The 23,554-nt window shown below is 30.2% G+C and overlaps 1 protein-coding gene across 4 annotated transcripts in view; it reads left to right on the top strand.

The window, feature by feature from the left end:
- The window catches only part of LOC126740010 (uncharacterized), a 160,514-nt gene extending 138,747 nt beyond the window's left edge, over positions 1-21,767 (top strand). For all 4 annotated transcript variants that reach the window (XM_050445865.1, XM_050445864.1, XM_050445862.1 and 1 more), the window contains 2 exons: positions 12,411-12,524; positions 15,207-21,767. In XM_050445865.1, coding sequence (XP_050301822.1) covers positions 12,411-12,524; positions 15,207-15,650 — 558 coding nt within the window. In that variant the 3' untranslated portion in view covers positions 15,651-21,767. The remainder of the gene's footprint in view (positions 1-12,410; positions 12,525-15,206) is intronic.
- The last annotated feature ends 1,787 nt before the right edge of the window (positions 21,768-23,554 follow it).

Genomic DNA, 23,554 nt, shown 5'->3' with positions numbered 1-23,554 from the left:
TTGTATGTGTATCATTTCACTGAATAATTTTTAGAGTCTACATATATGCTTTTTTCCAGTTTTCTTTTTTAGTCCTTTTATTTATTTTATACTCTCTCTTCTCTCATTTTTCCTTTTTTTGGCAGTAACTCAATGTAAATATCGATTCCAAATTTCCTGTTTTTTGAAACATAATTTTATCAATTTATGGAACGTTCAATGCGGTCAAAAAATCTAGATCGGATCTACAAGCCCAATGGGAACGGGCTATATTTAAATAGGCAAATTATAAAGTGATTTACTCCAGTTAATCCTGCTCTAATAAATTAACTGCCAGTATCCCTGACGTAGTTGCTGCGGTACCTGACTTACATGCAAAAGGTCCTGGGTTTAAATTCGCTCATTGTTGATGATTTTGACATTGACACACTAGAGCGTAATATAATTTGGTATTTTAGGAAAAAATATATGTGTGTCACAGAACTGTAAAAATTTCCTTTTTTGTTAAAAAAAATGAATAAAATTACAATTTATTTAAAAAGAATCATTTTACACACTTATTTCAAAAATTACTATATACTTATAATCCTTTCAAGAATTCATTTTTGTTTCTGTTAATATTTGTTTATTTTGTAACTCGACCTTTTTCTCCTCTCATTTTTCCTATTTAGCAGCAACTCAACTTCATTATCCTTTCAACTCCGTTGGGGTTAAGTCTGATCGTAGTCAACCGATAATGATGAGTTATTGCATCGAAATGTTTTACTCCTGAAACAAGATTGGAATTTTATATAATCCTTCTAAAAAAGTCTCTTCCTTATTAATTTATTGAACGTTCAACGCGATCAAAAAACTCAATCCCAAGTAGATAAGAATTGCATCCGATCGGATCTAAAGGCCCAATGGAAACGGGCTATATTTAAATATGCAAAGTGATTTGCTTCGTGGCCCGAAAAAGTGAACCAGCGCAATTCCGGTAGCCGCCAAAATCCGCCTTCGAAAAAGTCAGGACGAAAATATGGCAGCATTAAAATCCAAAAGATAATAAACAAGCCGTTAAGCCATATACCGGGGCACCTCAATAGGTTCCTCATCTAAAAACTGCTTCAAAAACGAACGATACATCTTAACACTCTATAAGTGTCCACTTAATTCCTTCTTCGGCTAAGTTATTGCTTTTGGTTTGTTGAAGTGATCTTATTTCTAGAACATCATACTACCTACGCGCTATCTACACATGAACACCTGGTATATGTATTTTACGAGCAAGAGCCTTAAACAGAAAGTGGTCTTTCAAGTCGCATTTAAAACGAAAATCTTGAAGAGTGGTCAGTGACCTTGTGAAACCTTGCCCCAGGTGATCATTTCGTACATGTTTGGCTTCATTACGTTCATTGAAATTTCAACTACATGCGTTCTGGCTTAATTCGTTACTAGTACTGGCGTAATTTGATAATAATATGATTTTAATGAGATTTTATCAGTCAATGTGGGTTTGTATTTAATTTGAATGAATCGATAATAATTTTGTAGTAGACCTTAGTATTTGAATAAATTAAGGCTCGGTGCTTATTTGTATATTAATTTGTTGAATATTAAATACCATTAGAGGTGGCGCTGTAATAAAAAGGTGGTTTAATCATTCTAAACGAGTCTCAAGATATTAAATTTTGTGCCACACTTGATGATTATCATACTCTTTTATTTAGTGTAATATTATTAAACGATGACAGTCATCTCTCTTGATGATAATGATAATTTGAATAAAGGAACTTTCCAGTAGAATCTATATTGCAGACATCTTATTGGATTGATATCACGAATCTCTCCCTCTTGGACACCATAGGGACACCTGGTGTTTTCCATGAATATTCATAGGGATTCCACTTTCAGTCATTTCTCATCCATTTTTTACCATATATTCATTTCAAAAATTTAGATTAAATAGGAGATTTTAGAAGTGGTTCCAACCCCAGATCTTATCTTATTGATAATTTTGACTTTGTTGGTGATAGATCAAATTATATACTAATCCTATATATCTGCAGCGTTGTGATCATGTTGGCATAAATACATTTTGCAAAAAGGAGCCAAGAACAATTTAAAAAACATCAAAGTTTAGCTCCTATAAAAAAAAGAATGTGAAAATATAGAGATAATTACAGTTTTATACAAAATAGTTTTAAAAAAAAGACACCTTTACTACAACCAAACCTATAACTTTATTACTCTCTATACCGATTGAGGAACGATTAATTTATGACTGATCACAACACCATGGTACATGGTTAGATCTGTGATAGTTCAAAGATAAATGTTTAACTTATTTTTAAATATTTGCGAATCTTAATATTTAATATTTAACGGAAGTTGATTGTATGGCTAAAACACATTACATGTATGTAAAAGATCGCCGAAAAAAGTCTGTTTTTTTAGGAGGTCGTTGGGTAAATGGCCCTTTAAACCTTAAATTTTTATTGTGCACATGATGTGCGGTATTTTATTTTATTGAATTAATAGGATGGACATTTTATGAGTATAACCTATATCTCAAAACTAGTTGAAAATAAACGTAGGTATAAAATAAAGTCAAGTTTATAATAATATAAATAAATGTATGTCTTAAATTAAATACATACGCGCAGTCGGTAGGATAGGAGAGAAACCCAATTTTTATCTTATAAAATAAATACATGTTAAGACATTTGGAAAAAAAAGTTGTGTGGTACACTCTATTTACACAGATTTCTCCAAGGCTTTTAACAAAGTAAAGTATGCAAGATCTTGATCGTTTATGTGTCAAGAGTAATTTCACAGGGAGAACTGAAATAGTTCCATATATCTCGTATGTTCTTACGTTTTCATATTTTCAACATGATGTTCTTTAAGTCCTAATGTCAATTCCAAGAGCTATTTGAACTTTGAACCTCGATATTATATTAAGATTCTGAATTTCTCTAATAGTCACCACTTTATCTCACTGATATTTAGTCTTCTTCAGAAGTCGCCTGTAAATAGTTCTTATCTGAAAACTTCAGGTGATTCTTCTATCTGAAATGCTCTTACATGAACTCGAGGTATTTTGATTGATGACGGTACCAAGTTTTTCATAACAATTATTAACTTGCAGCATTGTGGACATGTTTTATAGTTATTTCTGAAATCCAATTAATATCAAACTTTTATATATCTCAAAACTAGGCCAAAATGAATATACGCTTAAATTAAAATTTGATTTGTCATAAAGTAAAGAAATGTGTATATTAAACTAAATGCGAGCACAATTAATTATATGTGCAGTCAGTAGGATAGGAACGAAAACCTAATTTTTTATCTTGTATTGAATATCTCTGCCGTGCCAAGGCAAAAGAATGTACTCGCAAAAAGCAAGTTTTGAAAAGTTAAGGTTTTCCTTATTTTTTGTGCCCTGCGGTTATTAGTTGACGTATCTTTATAAAAATTTGCGAACCTATGTTTTTTTACCATACCTTTTAGACTATACTAAAATAAAGCTCTATAAATATCAATTTAACGCAGTTATGTCGCTTACATTCTTTTGCCTTGGTAATTATCTTTAAATACCTAATTTCAAAAAATGGCAAAATTATGTATTGGCTTGGTTTTTCAGTATCATTTTGCCATGGTTTATCATGCGTAGAAAATTCGTAAAATGTGTCAAAACAGTGTATATTTTATACATTTATATCGCACTTCTGGGGTTATAAATAAAATTAAAGGTAATATAAAAGGTTTTTATTAAGTAATATAAAATGTAGGAAAGATTAAAGGAACATAAAAGTAAAACCCTTAAAATAAAAATAAAAAAAAAAATTCTAACAAAATAAAAACATACTTGGAAAATGCATATTAAACAAAAATTTAAATAGAAAATATACCAACAAAAACACGTTTGAAAAATACATTTAAAAAAAAAAAACAAAAATTCTAACTTTTGCGTTTGCTTAGAAGTAAAATAAAATGTAGGAACATGTTAAAGAAACGTAAAAATAAAACCCTAAATATTTAAATAGAAAATTCTAAAATAATGGCACATTCTGATGCTCATGCATATAATTGATAATATATCAGATAGTATTTTATTCTTTAGTAAAATATCACAAAGTTTGAAATAAAACGGGAAAAATAAATCTTAAACGTTAAGATTAAACATATAATATCATTAAAGCCCTTCTTCCAATAAATCTTCCGCTTCTGTTGAAGAAATATCTTCCCAAAATCTTTTGCGCGAGGGTTTCACATATAAAGCCAAATTCCTCAAATTTTTTTCTTCCAGTCAGAACAGCAAAAGTCAGTTTTATAATAGAAGTTGTTTTCTCCTTTCATAAAGGATATTTCGACAATTTCCTTTATTAATGTAGTATCGCTGTTATTGCTTTTGCTCTTTTTTATTATATATATTTTAAGTATTTCGGACACAAATATTGAAGATTAAAAAAATCTGAAAAAGTCATTTGTTTTGGCACTAAACGTTTAGAGGACTTTTTTACGACTTGTACAAAATCATCCATATCTTCAATTGTCTAAAATTTTTTGTCGACTGTTCTATTTTCCCATGCCTAATTGTATGTATGTCCCTTTAATAAGTATTTTATTGTTACAGAGTATAATGGACAACATTCGTTATTAATATATAACAAAAGCATGTAAAACAAATTACTTATTCTTATTTTGTGCTGTACAATTGTCTGCCCATAAGATTATATCTGTAGCATCTCTACACAAATCTAAAAACCTAAAACATTGGCTGAAACTAACACTGGCTACATCTTCACCTCTTCTTCCAGCAATCGCCTCGTGCCACAAAATGGCAAAATGTTTGTCATAATTTTTCTTTAATGAAGCAAAAGTCTCAGTAAAAACAATAAGTCTTGATGTAAAAAACGAGTCTTTTATTTTGGACATTCTTGGCAGTAAAAATACTTTTTGCATATCCACGGCATAAACCTTGACGGCTGGATTTTCTAGGAACTGCTTGGCATCTTTCTGTTATAAGGAGCGACGTAGGTGATACTAAAGAAAAATAACCATAACAATTGTTGCTCGTTAATATTATGTTATTAAAATAATTATTTTATAATTAAAATCTGATGCATAAAATTGTATTGAAATAATACAAAAGGCGGAAATATTATAGGTAGAAAACTTCAAAGATTTAGCTGGTAGGTTAGGTAGATTCAGCTGCTCAAAAATAATAAAATATTATCTGAAATTGAGGACAATAATTTATTATATTTAATTGCAGATACTGTATGTATATTTTGTAGGAACTTTTAAGAGTTTTTTGTTAAAGAAAAGCAAAAGTAATAGTGAAAGGCCGGTAAAAGGGTATAAAAATTACCTCTGCTATGTGCTCTTCTTTTTTAAGCTGACTATTCTCATCATTCTGAAGATCCAGTTGACTACAAGTACCACACTTATCGGCTTCGATTTCATAAAACCCAATATTCATCTTGTCTATCTCTTTACGGTAGGTTTCGTAACAGACTTTATTTCCCGGGTGCCTTTTATTGTAATCATCGTGCATATCTGTCAGGTCATTTGGAAGCAAAAGTTGTTTGGTACATTCTATTTATACCGATTTCTCCAAAGATTTTAACAAAGGAAATCATGTAGTTTTGCTGAATAAACTTGAATCCTTTAGAGTGACTTGATCATTTCTCTATTGCCTCAAAAGTAATTTGACAGGCAAAACTGGAATAGTTCCATATATTTTGTAATAACATGACGCTCTTTAAGTCCTAGAGCTAATTCGTCCAAGAGTACTTTTAATTATTCCTGAGTATCTTCACTTCACTGCGCTGTCTCGCAGATATTTTGTAGATCATCCTGTTTTTTTCAGGAATCGTTGAAAACTTCAGGTGAAGCTTTTATGTGAATGTTGGTATTTAATGCATCAACTGCTCTCCTGTAACCAAGTTTGGCAAACCCTGAAATCATATCCTTGATGAAGAATTGGGTATACGCACTCTTGAATTCTCAAGTCGAAATATATAAAAATACAATATATTATTTTAAAAGAAATACAAAATGTATTTGACTGTAGATATACAAGAGATTCATCTTAAATTATGAATAAAACTAGAACCAAAAATTCCAGATGATCTCAAGAATAATAGAAATATTAAATATGATTATATATGAAAAATTTTAAAAAATTTTAATAATTTTATCAAGTTCCCTTGTTTTATCCCTCTCTTACTCTGATATGTGACAAATAAGTTTACTGAAATGACAATTTTCGTATGTAAAAGAATGAATTACGTGAAAAAAATATAATTTCCAAATGATCTAGAGTGTAATCGAACTATTATCCAACGATATCTCCGAAAAAATTAAAAAATCTCTCTATTTTTTGTCATATATCTCTCTCTCACTCTGATATATAGCAAATAAATTTACTGAAGTGACAGTTTGCGTGTGTAATTGAATGGATTACGTGAGAAAAACATTACTTCCAAATAATAATTAATAATTAGTATGCCATCTAGATCTATGTGTTTGTTTTTGTTGTTATCTAGATAGAAGTAACTACTGCTTTTTCCCATTATTTCATATATAATCCAATGCTGTTGGATTGGATTTTTTGTGAATTGAATGCATTTCAATAACGTGGTCTTTGGATGGAAAAGTGTGTGAAAGTTTAAGTTATAGTCAACCTATGTTGACCGTAATTGATTATATTTTCTGCAACACTAGTAAAGAACCCATTAAAATGATCATTATCTGTATAATTCTCTACTTGATGGTCGACTTTATTTATTTTATACTTAATTAGTTTCCAACAGTTAGCTTTAGTATTTTCGGTTTTGATAAAATTTCTAGTAGCTCATTGCTGTTTTTAAAAATGGGTAAAAACATTGCAAGGTACTCTAAATTGAAAGACGGATATTTTACAACAACTGCCTATATGAGGTTGGTAAGTATACAGAAAACATCTAGTTGAAAGTTAATCATTGAATCTACGAACAATTGTACTTATAATTACGATCGTTCGTTGTTTAAAAATCTATTACAACATCAATACTACAATGTTCAGATGAGTAAGGTCTCAATTACTTCGCTTCACTATAACTTTTAAATTAAAAAAAGTAAAAAGTGTACCAAATTTTAGAAAACTATTGACCCTATTCTTCTAAATGCGCTCTCTTGCAAACTGGATTATGCCAAATAGAAATAATATCTTATGGCTAATCTGTTATATCACCACTATCAGTATAAATGTATTATGATAAAATGAATTTTGTATGCAAATAAACATGTAGGATATATGCATAAGCATGTCATCTGGGTATGTTGCGCTGGCGCCGATACAGAAACATGACCATGAATCAAAATGGTTATTTCGTAATGGTACTGGCCACGAACGAACAGTTAGATATACTGGTTTTTCAGGAATTTAATAGAAATGTATGGCGATCATTTAAAGCCAAATGTTTTTCAGAAAATGTTTTATTCAAATATTTTAGCGACCTGGCGCCGGAATGGTAATTTTTTTATAAATTTATATCTGAAAAAAAAAAGAAACACGACGACTTTTCGCATCATTATCTTTTACACTAACGAGGAGACTTTTTTGAGAAGATTATATGTAATTCCGATATAAAAACCTATATTTCGTACAAAGAATTTAATTTTCTTTTTTTGTAAAAGGAAAACGTCTGAAGAGCAAGAACAAGTTCTTAAATTAATAAAGAGACGAGAAGTCTTGAAATTTTCAATTACAACAGAATATTTTTTTAGGATAATTCGATGTTTTAAAGTAATCTAAAGTAAACAAAGCCGATAGATTTAATGTATTATTTATTATATACAGAGGAAAATAAACGAATACGTTGAAAACGGTTGAAGAATTGAATTTTAAATAATAAGGTGAAGATAATATTGATTTACTTGAGTAATTTTTTATATGAGAAAAAATTGTTTATAATGAGTAAACTGTGATTTTATAAGAATCGAAATTAAGAATAAATGAGTTAGTTTGATTTTCTTTTTTGAAATATAAAATATTTGGTAAAGCTAGAATTTAATTTTGAAAAATAACGAATTGTTGTTTTTTTTAGTTTGAACGAATTTTTAGTTTGAAGGGAACATTGTGCTGTATCATAAGCCTCATATTATATATAAGCATGATTTTAGCTAACAGATTGCAGACGGTAGTTCAGAATTATTAGAGACTTGATAACCCCGAATAAGATAAATTCAGGTAAAAGTCTCAATAATACAATTAAATTATATTAACATTAAATGTTTGTACATTCAGTGTAATATTTGTATACTACATATCAGTCATCAATGCATATTAAAATAAATTTCAGAAATGATAAGAATATTATTCAATTGCTTTGTAGATTTCAGTACTTAATTTATTTTAGTACGAAATATTAGGTATGATAACTTGTTTATCTTAACTTGAGTTTGTATTCACTTAGCTATAAAAAAATTGCACTAAAATATACTGAACAAAAAAGAAAGGGTAATTGACACTATGGATTAATTAATTATTTTAATGCACCGTTTATACTAAAATATTTAAAGAGTAAAGAAATATGATAATTAAGCAAAGCAATAAAAATTTTGGTTAATAGAAAATGGTACAAACTGGCCTTAAGATCCTTTTTGCTGCAAGACTGATTATTTATTCTGTTAATTCTGAGGCTGGAGACGTGCCATTTTCTAGCATTCAACCACCCTCGTCATTGAGTTTTGAGAGTATAGTTTTACCATATTTTCTACAATTTACAATTCTTATAGAAAAAGTAAACCCCAAAATAATGTTTGCCATTGACACTGTCAATTAAATAAACGGAAACAGTATTCAAGTCCATCAAAATCTTGGACATCCTGCACCAAAATTATAAAATAAATATTTCCCTATGAAAATAGCATTGTAGACCATCAAAATATTTTACATTAGACTTATACTTCGTACGCCAATTATTAAACTTCCACTCATTCTTCTTAAGTCTTACAAAGGGAACCTGAACCCTCGCTTCGGGTACCACCACATTTTTCTTCTATCCCATCTCACACATGTTATGCATTGTAAAATCCGTGGCGTGCCCACGACCGTACTCGTAGTACTTACTACGAATACTCGCGAGGTACCGGAGGGCGAGGGGCGACTATACGTCAGTATACCAGAAAGTACTGACACGTTTTGTACCGGAACGTGGCTGTCCTTGAGCGAGACCAAGGTCTATCATCGGTTAGGTGATGTCGTTCATGGTGTTCTGGTACATATTTTAAGTTGTATTAGAAATGGGGGACGATCGTAGGGCATTGTTCTGTCTCTCTCTCTTTCTGTCTGGTTTTTTAAACAAGGAGTGGTCGATTACACAAGATATGCGATGAGTATATGGTAAGGAAGTTAGTGCCTTAAAAATATTATCGTGTGCATACTCTAATAGTTTGATATATTCTAATATCAATTGGGGAGCAATTTATCAAAGCGCATATTGTCCACTCGAGGACAAAATTCAGTTTTAGATTTATTTTCACTTCTTCTATACAGCTATTAACTCAAATAGCATTATATCCGGGAGATCTAATACATCAAAACGCATTACGATATTTGGCCAATAGGAGGCGGCAAATTCGCATGACGACATCGTGTAAATCATCTTATTTTTTCTGATACTTAATATCGTTACTCATTAAACCTTAGCTGTTAATGTATTAATGTGTTGGTTGTTGTTATGAGTGTTTCTGTAGGATTGAGGAAAAAATACATATAATAATATACTTGTGCATTTAATTAACCAAGATAAAAAAAATGTTAAAAATTTCTTCAAGCTAGATTTTTTTCCAAGCAAGAAGTTTTTCTATTAAAATTATTTACCGTAACTTGGTTTTACCCGTTTTATTTTATATTAAGTGAAAAAACTGCTCAGCTGAGTTTTATCTTTTTTATTCCTTATTTAGTGTTTACGACATAGAGCATTATGTACCATATCGACCACAACAAAACGCATTATATCCACAGTAATGCATCTAAAAGCGTTATGTCCAACTGTTTATTGACCTTTTCTCACAGCGTTTGTTGGTTTTGATTTCAATTAGAACTATTTACAGAAGTATCGACCAGGATCTATGAAAATACTTTACTATGCATGTTTAAAATGAACCGAAACAAGACACATTCGTTTTTTGTTGTTGTTGAAAAAAAAATTTGATGGACATAATTCGTTTTGAAAACGTACTCCTCAATTGAATCGTAACATTGCTTGAATCTATTTAAATTTCTGTAAATATTCCAAGAATATTGTAACGAAATTCAGGAACACACTCCGACACTTAGTCTAGGAATACTCTTTTATGTCAGGAACACACCTTTATTGACAACGTCAAAAACTCTAACCTGACTCGCGTTGACTGTCGCCTAATTGTTCTCAAGGTAAACAGCAAAACTAATTAAACTGATTAAAATGCCACGAGAGGCGAGCCCTTTTAAAGACCCATGGAATAATTTAGAAATATTTAGAATAGAATTTTCTTTGCTGTTTTTGCCGATGGAGACCAATAATTTCAAGAGAATACTGACAATCAAAGCAATAAGATTTACAATAATATAACCTAAATTGGTGCCCTCAAAGAAGAGCAAAATAATACAAAAACTATAAAAATAATGAAGGTATTTACATTTTCGTAATAATATTTTGGGAATAATTTTGAACCGCAATTTGAATATTCCTTGAACATTTTATTGGAATTGTCACATGTTCTGTTGCTATTCTGCCGTTCCGCCGTTGCCTGTTATAGGTAACGAAGGTAACTGATAAATATAAATATCAAATTTGCCAGGTTTCTGAACATATTGTTACCTGAAAAATTACAGGAAATATTTGCTTAAATATGTTCACTAATGGATTTAAATATTCAGGTTGGTTGCCAAAACTGCCTCTTACTGGGAATATTCTTTGATGCAGTTTCGGATTGAGTACCTGTGGAACTGTCTAACACTCAAATTTTAAAACATGAAACCATTTCATCAAATATGAAATGAGAAAAAAATTAAACAAAACTAAACTAGTCATATAAAAAATAAGTATCGTCTATAACGTGTCAATTCAAAATTCTATATTCCTGTAATTTGAATTTAATATTTTTTATTTAGCCCATTTTTAGAACATATATTGCTTAAAAAACATTTTTTTTTAACTTTTACCCTTACAATATCAGATTATTTCTACAAAAACCATATTCAAATTCATTTGAAGGAAGTTTACATAATTCTAACCTAAGACAACTGTCTTCTTGTCAAGATGCTGTTCTAAACCTTTTGTTTTCTGGAAATAATATTTTAAATATAAGAACTGTACATATCAACTGCATATCAATTTATACTTTAAAAATGGATCATTCTCTTGTAATTGTTTAGATAATCATAACCAGTTTTTTTAATCAGTTTTTCTCTTCAAGAAAGCATCATAGTTCCATTTATGTCGACTTCTTTCTGTGCCAACGATTCATCAGTTATCTTGGGTTTTTACTTTTCAACATAAGCTTAAGCTTTAATGAAAAGAAATTCAAGAGGGAAATCAAGTGCTTTCTGCTTAAAAATCCCACTTACTTTTTACACATGATTACCTGATCCCACAGACGTTTCATATATTTTTCATTTAAAGGGAAAAATGTAAAGTAAAATATAAATCGTAACAAATCATGCACACAGATTGTTTTTGTATGTTGTCTTCATTTGTCTCCGTTCTTCATATAATCCCTGTTCTTTTTTCTCATACATTTGCTTTATAACTTTTTTTTATTTAAATCCAGTTTGTGACATTGAATTAAATTTGCGTTATATAATTGTTATATAACGGGTGGCACTACCTGCAATCAACGAAAAGAAAGAATTTTACATTGAAACTAATACCCAACTAAGGTAGTGGCATAAAATATTGGTGGATCACCAGGTACCACTTTTGCATACCTAATGAGGTTTTATTGCTCTACACACTTCTGAAATAGAGTATAATATACGTATTTCGGTTGATTTACATGATTTTTTTCAGATTAAAGGGCTATAAAAGTTACAAGCCTAAAGTTTAGGAATATTAAAAAGTTATAAGATTTAAGTTTATATATTATATTGAAAGTGCGTCCAGAGGTTAAAATATTTCTTTTGTATGTTAACTATTTAATGAATAAAGTAAATTGAATTGAATATTCTGACGATTTCGTGAAAATACTATCGGAAAAGTAAAGACTTTCCAAGAGAATTAGCAAATATACCAAAACTGCACCAATGGGCGAATGCTGTATGATTTCTTAATTTTTACACTGTATCCTAAATTAACAGAGAGAAAAATTGTTATCGTTAAAAACACATTTTCTTTAAAAGTCATTGTTTACTTTTCACCTCAACAAACCGTCTAATTTCACTCATCCTAAATAATCTCCTTTTGTTACAGGTAGAAATAGATTCAACACTTGAGCACCCTTATTTCGTGATGGGACATGGGTGGGCCAGTTGTAACCCAGACCGAACCTTACAAGTTTACGGGCTGAAAGTGCATAGGCTTCAGGTAACTTTTATCGTCTGACATTTAGCCACTCTGGTGCACAAGAATTTTAAATAAAAACTAAATTGTTTTCGGGCCCATATCAGATTTACAGTCTCAGTGAGAAAATCCAGTTATAAATATTAATTTCTTTTGGATGAGACATTACTATTAAAAAAAAAATAAGTTGAAAGAATTCTTTTTTATTATAAGTTAAAATAACACACACATGGCCGTTTGTGTTTGTTCACCTGAGCAAATAAATGGTCGTAATGCTTGCTACTGAGCTAAAGCGCTGCAATACGGACTTTTAAATATTTAAACGTACAAGGCTTGCATTTTTTTATCAGAGCGTGTAAAATGCAATGGAAAATAAATCATATAAAGGGTATTTTTTGTGTAATTATAAATTTATTTAAGAAGCGATAATAACTAAAGAAGACGAAAAATATATAGTATTTTTTAAATATCTTTGGATAAGCAAGGAACATTTTATAACTGTTTTAATAATTTTAAAACTTTAAAGCAGTTTGTTAATTTAATAATATAATGTTAAACCAATAAATGTTAAACAAAAAATAAAAATGTATAAAATAGTGTTTTTCTGGCTTGACAAGATGTAATTCACAAATATGTAATAAGCGAATGAATCACATAAATATAAATAATATATATAGTTAAAAAAAAAATGACAATAACTCAGTGACAATTTTCTTTTAAACGAAAATCATTTTTTGTCAGCAGCTGTTTTCTTTGCATTTTGAAATTCCACTACTATAGATTTAGTTTAATTTTAGCTTTTAATAATAATTTTCTTTTGTAATAATGTTCTTCTTATTAAAAGATGCCAAATTCCTGTCGATTATTGAGATCGCAGAGTTGCGTAAATTATTAGTTATTAAAATGTCGTTTAAAAATTTAAAACGTTCGGAATTATTTAAAATTTATCCGAATCGGAAACATTCGGAACCAAAAAAAAACGGAAATAAAAACGAGTTCAAAAAAGTCTTTTAATTTTTTTTTTCTAGAGTAGGGAAGTTTTTTAACGCAATAGATTTAACTCTGTTATTATAACTAAACTAAGTTATAATCTCTCATGACTCCCTTTTCCACCCTACGTGATAATGATTTAAACTTGATGATATAATATCGTATTAAATTGTATAAGATTCTTACAATCACCTTATAATAATTTTTTCCTTTATTTAAATAAACGGAATCGTCTTTTTATTGCGATTTAATACTTCAATTTTGCCTCTGGTTTGTTTTCTGGTCAGTTTTCTTCCGATTTTACAAATGGGTTAAATGTAAACATTTTGTAATTTTTAATACTTACAATTTCTACTGATGACTACTTCAGTGATGATCAGAATCGCATCTTATATTTGAATTTTTATCGTAATTATTAAAAAATGTGATTTTTTGTTCTATTACATATAGGGCATAATTTTCTCTAATATTGATTCCTTACGATTGTTAAGTCCCATAGGATAATCATGTTTGCTAATAATTAAATATTGATTTTTTAAAATAATTTTTTAGATATCTATCGCGAGTTATTTATCAATCATCTAAAAACGTCCAAATCTGGGGATAAACAATATTAATTTTGTTACATAATAATGTTCAGCAGTGGCGGCTGCTGTCAGGATGCACAGGGGCACGAAGCTCTATAGTTTTTTAATAAAATAAAAATAAAAGTTAAAAAGGTTATTCTAAATGTTCATCTGGTACTATTTTTTAATACATAATTTTTTATTTTACCAGTGGCGTCCATGTGGTTTAGAACCTAGTGAACTCTTAAAAAAATTAGTACGCCACTGTTTTTTATTCAAATAAAAAATATTTTTTAAATTCTCATTTAATTTAAAGTAAATTTCGTCTTTCGGCTTTGTTTTCTCCGACATAACGTTTTCGCATAAAAAAATAAAACCCATAGATCGAAATTTATTTTTCGCTAAAATTTAAATTTTTAATTTCATCTGTTTGATAATATTTACGATATTTATTATAAGGAAAGAAGTTAATTGCTTCTAATGTGGAATTCGGTACCAGAAAGTGAATTTTTGCCATTGTTATTGTTAAAAATAAGATTCTTTCTCAAAATTTTATCACCATGTATCTCAAAATCTAATCATTTTCGGATAGGAGATTATGGCGCAATTTTGAGGCCCTTTACAACCCCTCTAAGTTTGCCCCACTAATTATGAAACACCCTGTATATTTTTCTTATATTTTACTGTTATATGTGATCTATGGTTTTTACATTAATGCAAAACCACCCTAAGGAGTTACTTTTTAAGGATTTGTTATTTATTTTTCAATTATTTTTAGTGAAGAAATAGTCCATACTTGCAGTGGAGTCGTAAGTTAAGGTAAATTGAAAATCCTCCAGTCTCCCTCCACTTATTTATTAAACAATTCAATTTTTATTATCAATTATTTTTACCAAACTCTAACCAAACTAATGCAAACCTTATGACAATAGTACTGAAAAACATATTTTAATAGTTTTCATATAATTTTGAAAAATTTGATAATAGCTAATAAAAGATGAAAACTAGCGTAAAAATTGCAGTTTCGACTTTCGAAATTCTACCGTAAAAAAAACTAACTAAATAACGAATCTAATGATAAATCATTTTAAAAATACTCTTCAAAATGAAGCCAAGTTTCCATTCCAAATAATATCCTTAATTCTTACAGGTTGGAGACGTAATGGTTTCAGTAACTCCTCGAGAACCGCAGCCAAGCAGCAACACCTCCCGAAGTACCACCATAATGACAACAGCGACGACAACTGCGATGTCTAGTAGACAGTACTCGAGGATCGCCTCTACCAGTACCGTCACTAGTACCAGCTCAAACCACATCCCTTCCACTTCTCTTCCTCTTACCAACCATTTCACGAGCCAACCGAACCCGACTCCTCCCAGTCATACTCCACCTCAAAACCACCGTCCGCTCTCGCATTCTCCTCCAAAAACTTTAAAATCTCCCGAGTACATGGTACCACCATCTACGATGAGTTACTATGCCTCTGCGCAGATGACACCGCTACAATTAGACGCGGAAAGCAGAAAGAGAAGGTGGAGCGCCCCCGATGCCATTGAAGAGGAGGAATTGGCGAGGAGAAGTAGGATAGAATGATCGTTTAACGTGATAGTTTTGAGGAAGTTTAATGACTAGTTTAACCATATTTGTTCTTATGGCAGATTGAGGTGAGGGGCGCGTAACCAAAGTGGATTAAGGTGGTTTAAATAATTAATTAAAATATTTAAATTTTTTTTCATTGAAAAGTTATGGTAATATTTTAAATGTTGTTGTTGTTAAGGTTCTGCTGCTGGAGTTAAATGTTTAGTGTTCTCCGCCATCTTTTTTTTTGTTGTAAATAATTTGTGTATAAAATGTTGCTTTTTAATTATATTAGAGTTCTAGATAAATATGGATATTTTAGTTATCATTTTATAGTTTAATTTTTTTCTTTTATGGGGTATTTTAGAGTTTAGCTGCTAAAAATCAGTTGAATCTATCTGAGTATTAGCAAAAAAATAATAAAACTCCCTTTGTAGAAATGTTTATAAATGACAATAAAACTAGAAACAAGTAGTAAAATTGCTATTTATTTTATCGTAATTAAAATATCCATCTTCTTATATATTATATTTTAAACCATAAACAAATATATCCAGAGTAACAAAAAAAGTGCAATCGAAACAGTGCTAATTGCGTTTCTTTATGAAATTCGTTCATGACAATATCATACTTTTTTAAGTTTAAAAGAAAGTAGGGCAAGTTGCATTAATGTTTATAAGTGTCGGCAAAAAATTATTTATTATTAAACATCTCCAATGCTATTAGGAGCAGTATTTCATAAAACACTGCCCAAATTATTTAAGTTAATTTTTTGCCAACACTTTAACGAAAGTTGTGTAAATATACTGAGCGTAAATGAAGGAGTATTACTTTGAGTGATATCTAAAAAAATCGTAATGTTAAGTTTTTTTTTAAAGGACCGGGTTTTGATAGGGGTGTTAATACACCTTGATCTCAAGTGGCAAGTATCGTGTGATAAGAACTGCTTTTATACATTATTAATCTTGGATAAGATCTGTGTTTTTTTCTCAGTGTTACTGTACATGTTTTATTAAAGCAGTCCGTGTTCAACCATCAGTGGCATCTGCTCAGACGGCTACTGCGATTGATTGATTTTCTCTCGAAAACTAAAAAGTTATTTTGAAGAGTTTATGGTCCATATGCCGAAGTCGAGTTAATCTTAATAACATTAGATGTGCCCACTGACTGAACTGATGAATTTAAAGTCACTAATATATTGAACATTTTTTCAAGATTCAGTTAGAAGATTTCAAGTAGAATTTTCCAAATGGACTCATTTGTATTTTAGCCTGTGATTATTTAAGAGAAATGGCTCTTTAGATACGACCCTTTGATTTTTATAAACTAGTATGCATTACAATGATTGATAAAATTTGAATTACCTATGACAAAAATATTTTCAAATTGAAATTGTTTATGTCCATGTTAACATAATAAAAATTGTGTTTTGGAATTGTCAGAAAAAAGTTCAATCAATAAAATACAAGGTATACATATGTTACATAAATACATGTATATGTTTTATAGCCTAAAAGTGCCAAAAAACTATTCAAAAAAATTGTTTAAAAGAAGCTTATGAAATGTTCACTTATTATCTGGAAATATTTATTTATAATTGAAAAATTAATATTTATTGTAAAAAAACTTTCTCATCTCGAAATATTTAACCATAAATACTTTGCTTAAATTGCTATAATCGGTAATAAATTAAATTAATTTTTGAAACCAAAATCAAAATTTACTGCAATATACACTCGCCGGCACAAAATTCTGCCACCCTGAAATATTGGCCAAGTTTTATAAATTTTTTATTTTTGATCAGATTTTCACGATTTTGCCATCAGTTTTTAGCTACATTTGTTGTGATTTTTTAAAATCATTTTGTAAAGTAGCATTTTTCGATTAGGCTATATTATACAGGAGTAAAACAAACTGTTGTTTTTTCTCGTAATTTCAAAAGACCCTGTAGGAAAATTAAGGTGGATAATTCTGTTTACATACTGTTCCTTGTAATCTTTGATGTATTCTAAACATTTCGATTTTTGACTTATTCCATTATCTCATTTCTGCTGCGAGCTGCAAATTTTTTATTAAAACGCTGATTTGAACAGTATTTTTATTAGGAGAAACAAACAATAGGTATATCATAAAGTTAATAAAAAAAAACAATTTTAGTAGCGTGTACTTCCTCCTCTCGCAGCAATAACAGCTTGCAGTCTTCGCGGCATCGAATGAATAAGGTTCCCTATTCTTTCTTGAGGAATAGCCTCATATTCTTCGATCACCGCTAATCGTAAGTCTTGGAAGGTTTGTGGTTGTACAGGACGACGACGAACGGCCCTTTTAAGTTGATCCCAAAGATGTTCTATTGGGTTGAGATCCGGGCTACATGCGGGCCATTCCAATCTTGGAAGTCCAACTTCATCCAGATATTCGCTCACTACATGTGCAACGTGAGGTCTAGCATTATCATGCATTAATGTAAATTGGTTCCCAATGATTGGAGCAAATGGGACAACAACTTCTTGAAGGATTTCCTCAATGTAACGGTGGATGGTTAGAGCTCCATTTTCAATAAATACAAGATTGGTGCGTGCTTCGGTAGAAATACCCGCCCAAATCATGACTGAACCGCCACGATATGAGATTTGTTGTGAAATGGTGCAGTCAGCATATCTTTTATTTCTACGTCTGTATACCCGCTCACGACCATCCGGCGTCCTTAAACAAACCCTGGATTCATCTGTGAATAGTACGTTTGCCCACTGTTCTAGAGTCCACTCAAAATGCGATCTTGCGAACCTCAGTCGGTGTTGTCGATGCCGAGGAAGTAATTGTGGACATCTTGCTGGCCTTCGTGAATAAAGTCCAGTCCAGCTTCTTCTTCGATCTCTTAAAGAACTAATGGTGACAAAGTGATGATCAGCTGCAGTGGCCATTCTCCTTCTGCCAGAGCCTTGTTGTCTAGTAAATATTCCCGTCTGTAAATACCTATTCCTTCCAGGCATCTCGAACTGTAGACCGCGGAAATCTCAGAGTACGGGCGACATAACTTTTGCTACGGCCATCCTCTATTAACGCAACAATTCTACCCACGTCTGCTGGAGTTAATACCATATTGACACACAACAAATTATAATAGTGACACTGTCGAACTTTATGTCATATTAATTGCGTCCTTAGCCAACGTCGATAGTTTTTAACCGAAAACTTGACATTAATTATCTAAAAATAAGCTTCAAATCAGCGTTTTAATAAAAAATTTGCAGCTCGCAGCAGAAATGAGATAATGGAATGAATCAAAAATCGAAATGTTTAGAATACATCAAAGATAAAGACAAGGAACAGTATGTAAACAGAATTATCCACCTTAATTTTCCTACAGGGTCTTTTGAAATTACGAGAAAAAACAACAGTTTGTTTTACTCCTGTGTAATATAGCCTAATCGAAAAATGCTACTTTACAAAATGATTTTAAAAAATCACAACAAATGTATCTAAACACTGATAGCAAAATCGTGAGAATCTCATAAAAAATAAAAAATTTATAAAACATCAAACTTGGCCAATATTTCAGGGTGGCGGAATTTTGTGCCGGCGAGTATATATGATTCTAAAATTTGTTAACCTTTATATAGAAAGTATTTTTGTTATGATTTTTTTTTAATTCGGTGGAAAACCTTATCAGGTATGAAATTTAAAGATACATATTTAGTCAGATATAAACATTTTGATCATTGCTTAAAAACTAATGAAGATATCGTCTATTAAAATTTAGACGTCTAATAAAATTAGCTTAAAATTCTTTGAAATTTATTTTACTAATATTAAAATTTAAAAGAAACTTAAAAGAAAATCAAGATATTAATTTTAAAAAAAATTAACATTCTATATCCCAAAAACCATAAACAACTTGGGTAAAAGTTATGAGTTTTAATACTTTAGCAGCCACCCTTTTTTTAGATTTTCTCTTAATGGGTTAAAAACTTAATTTAAGTTTCTAATGAAAATTTGTCATTTTTTAAATCCTATTAATTTTTTTTAGCAAATCACTTATTATATATTTAAATTCCTCTACTGCCATTTCAAATAATAAATGGAAAAGTGCAAATTTTCAGAAAATGTGCTAAAACACTTTATTTCAACTTTTTTTTTTAATTTTCCGCTGTATATCTTTAAAACATTTACAGCAATGATTCTCAAATATTGATGATCCTATATAACGTGAATTTGCGTAAATAAATAATTTTTGTTTTGTTTTTCAATAAAATTTTTGATTTCTGCTTTTGAAAATTTTTTATAGTTTTCCTACTTTAATGTAGTTGCAAACTTAAGAGAAACTAAAGTATTAAAAAGTGTATTTATTTGATGTTTTATTTCAGAATTACTATGGCCTTACTAATTTAAAATTATTTTCTCACTCATATATAGGGTATTTTCTTAATGGAAAAATATTTATTTTTACCATAAGGTGTATTGAAATTGAAAAGAAATTTTGATAATGCTTTTTTCCAGCCTCGAATATTGGACAATAAAATTTAAATAAAAAATTCCAGGGGCAACAGAGCACAGGCACAGATACAATATTTTTCATTATCTATATTAATTATCCATAGGAAATTTGGAAAATACAATTTTTCAATATATTTAACAAATAATAACAGGTTTTTAACTCGCATATTGAGCACTGTAGAGAAAAACTGAAAAAAATAGATGTTTACTCTAAGAGACATAGAAAAGTATTTTAGGCCGTTTTTTCAAATCTTGTAATTTTTGACACATAAGTGAAAGTTTCCAATTACTAAATTAGAAAACTGTCACGTCTTAAACCCTTCCTCAGCATTTGGACCTACATTATATTTCTTCAATTTAAACTATAGTGGCTTATGTTCAAAATATAAAATACGTTAACATATTTTTTCCATGTGACTTCTAGGCTGTGATACAGTAAAGTATATGTGGAAAGTGCACACTTCCCTCCATTTTACCAGGCTATATTGCGAAAGCAGGGGTTTTCAAACTGGATATAGTCGCAAAAACTGAATGTTGAATAGATCACATCAGTACTTCTGGTTGGGGTTTCTTTGATGTGGTCTTTTCATATTTCCCCATAAAAAACGAAAATAGTTGATATATATTTTTTGTAGCAAAAAGCTTTGTGCTTCTAAAGATTCTAACTTAAAGTGTCAACTTCTCTGCATAATATATTATAACACAAATACCTCACTCATATTTTTTTGTTAATAATAATAATAATAATAAAACAAATTGTAGATAATGTTTGTAAATTTTTCAAAATTCGTCGGCGTTTTATTTTGTATAGTTTGTAATATTTTAATTTTGTAACATTATACAGAATGTCTTATATAGTTTTTAAGATGAATATTTAGTGTGTGGTGTTGGTCAGTGACAGTACAGGGTGTCCCATTTAGGACACCCTGTACCCATCTCGTCCACGCCAAAAAGGAAAATACTGATTTTTAATAATATCTTATTTGTGATTAATTTCGTATAATATTAAAATGTAGTAGTATATGTTGTTTGGCATTCTGTGATACCCTTTTTATTATTTAAAATTTTTTGTCGACAGTATTTTCTTTTTTTATACATATATTGTATTTTGTCAATGCTTAGTTTTACAAAATTGTTACCTGTTGTAGACCCAAGGTACCTAAGAGGAATCTTTTCCAAAAAAAAAGAATAGAAAAGTTAGACAATGATTTTGTAAGTGCCTTGAAATGTTTGGGTGTGGTGAAATTGCATCCAAAAATGTGGACAATTATGGAAAATATATTATTTCTCTAAAAGAAACAAAGCTTGTATAGTTCCCCGCAAACTCCCTAGTAATAATATAATAATAAATAGAACAATTTGTGTTATAATTTTTGGTCGATGTGCAATTTAAAATAATTTATATTTTCTTTAAATTGTCCCCTTTTCTATATTGAAAATAATATATTTATAGGATCTGTAAAAATTCCTGTTTAAGAAAAAAAAAATAAAGAGCTATATATTAGATGCAAAACAAAAAATTGTTGTATAGACATTATTTGTGTTACAGATATATGTATATGGTGTGCCATTGTTGAAATGTATAATGCCCTCAAACGGCTGTACAGTCAAAACAAATAAAACCATTATATATAAATATTGTTTTTGTTTAATTCTTTCAAGATAAAGATAGACCTGCGAAAACTATTTAGAAAAAATATCCTAGGAGATCCCATAAAAGTTCTCAATAGAAATAAATTATGTTAATGTAAATATTAATGTTTATTTACATTACATAAAGATGTGGTGACAATAGATCACTAAAAGTACTAAAATAATAATAATAGATGAACCTGAATAGTGAGTACATACTGAAGAAAATTCTTGTAGGTGGTATTTTAGGAGCACTTGAAAGCTTAACATTAGGAATATAGGAATAAAACAAAAATATAAGTCACAAGACAAACTTAATATAAAAACAAAATTGATGCTGATGTGCTAATTGTTTTTTTTAAGTTATAAATTTTAACTGTTTGAATACCAAAACCAGGTCAACTTTAGTTTAGAAATTGTGGGTTTGTAAATGTTAAATGGAAATATAAATGTAAAACTATATACTTCAACGGGTAGATTTGGAATATTTTCGGGATTTCTATGGATGCATAATTTAGGTTTATTCATTTGTCGCCAACGTTTATTAGCATCGGTTTATTGGAAGCTTAAAACAAAGAGTCAGTGTCTTGGCAATTGTTCAAGTTGATGCAACAATTTCTCTGAAACAAATATAAAATAAAATTGGAGTGAACCATTAGACAGCTCGGCGCATTTTAAGAAAACATAAATTTAAACCCTTTACACATATCAAATACACCAAAATTTATACGAAAGGGATCATTTAAGACGGTTAAGTTATTGTAATTGGTTTCTTCATTATTCTAATTCAAACAATAATTTCCATTCTAGTACTCTTTTTTCTTACGAATTATAGTGTGAATTTATGGTAAAATATTGGTGGCAAGAAAATCCTACAATTATGAGAGAAAATGAGTTTCGAGAACGATTTGTGTTAAACGTGTGGTTGAGTATACTTGGGAGAAAAAATATTGGCTCTATTATACAGGGTGTTTCAGAACTATGGGATCAAACTTCTAGGGATTGTTCAGTGCAACAGTAGAATCCATTTGAGTATAAAAACCTATGTCCGGAAATGTGTCACTACGCCACTACGGCCCTAAGACGCGTTTAAATGTAGAAAAAATATTAATTACCTAAATAGGATCCGATGCATTTATTTTTACCTTTTGTATATGATACTATTACAACAATTGTTCAAAATGTCTCCCTCCAACCTCAATACACCGATTTAAACGCCGCACATTTGAATGATTTCAAATGCTGCTCTTATTCGTCCATTAAGTCTAGCTCTGATTCTACTGGAGTTTCGTAGACTAAAGACTTTACATGTCCCCACGAGAAAAAATCGAGCGACGTTAGATCGGGTGACCTAGGAGGTCAAGAAACTGCTCCACCTCTGGCAATCCAACGGTGCCCAAACCGCTGAGCCAAATGCTCGCGTACTTGTACAGCAAAGTGAGCTCCATCATACTGAAACCACATTTGCTGTTTAACATTTAGTGGAACATTTTCAAGGAGTTCTGGGAGAATTTCCTCCAAGAAACGCAGATAAATAGGTCCTGTTAACCGTTCCGGTAGAAGGTATGGCCCAATTGAATAATCATCAACAATGCCTGCCCATACGTTGACAGACCAACGATTCTGATGTTTTCTTGGAAAATTTGCATAAGGATTTTCTTCGTCCCAAACATGGCTATTCCTACTATTAAAAATACCGTCTCTTGTGAAAGAGGCTTCATCAGTCCACAAAACATATCGTAAAAAATTTGGTTGTGCAATGATGTGATCCAGAAGCCATCGACAAAATTGAA

The sequence above is a fragment of the Anthonomus grandis genome, chromosome 8 (assembly GCF_022605725.1).
Source record: "Anthonomus grandis grandis chromosome 8, icAntGran1.3, whole genome shotgun sequence".
NCBI lineage: Eukaryota > Metazoa > Arthropoda > Insecta > Coleoptera > Curculionidae > Anthonomus > Anthonomus grandis.
Note: the sequence above shows the minus strand (reverse complement) of the source record. Positions and strands in the feature narration are given on the sequence as shown.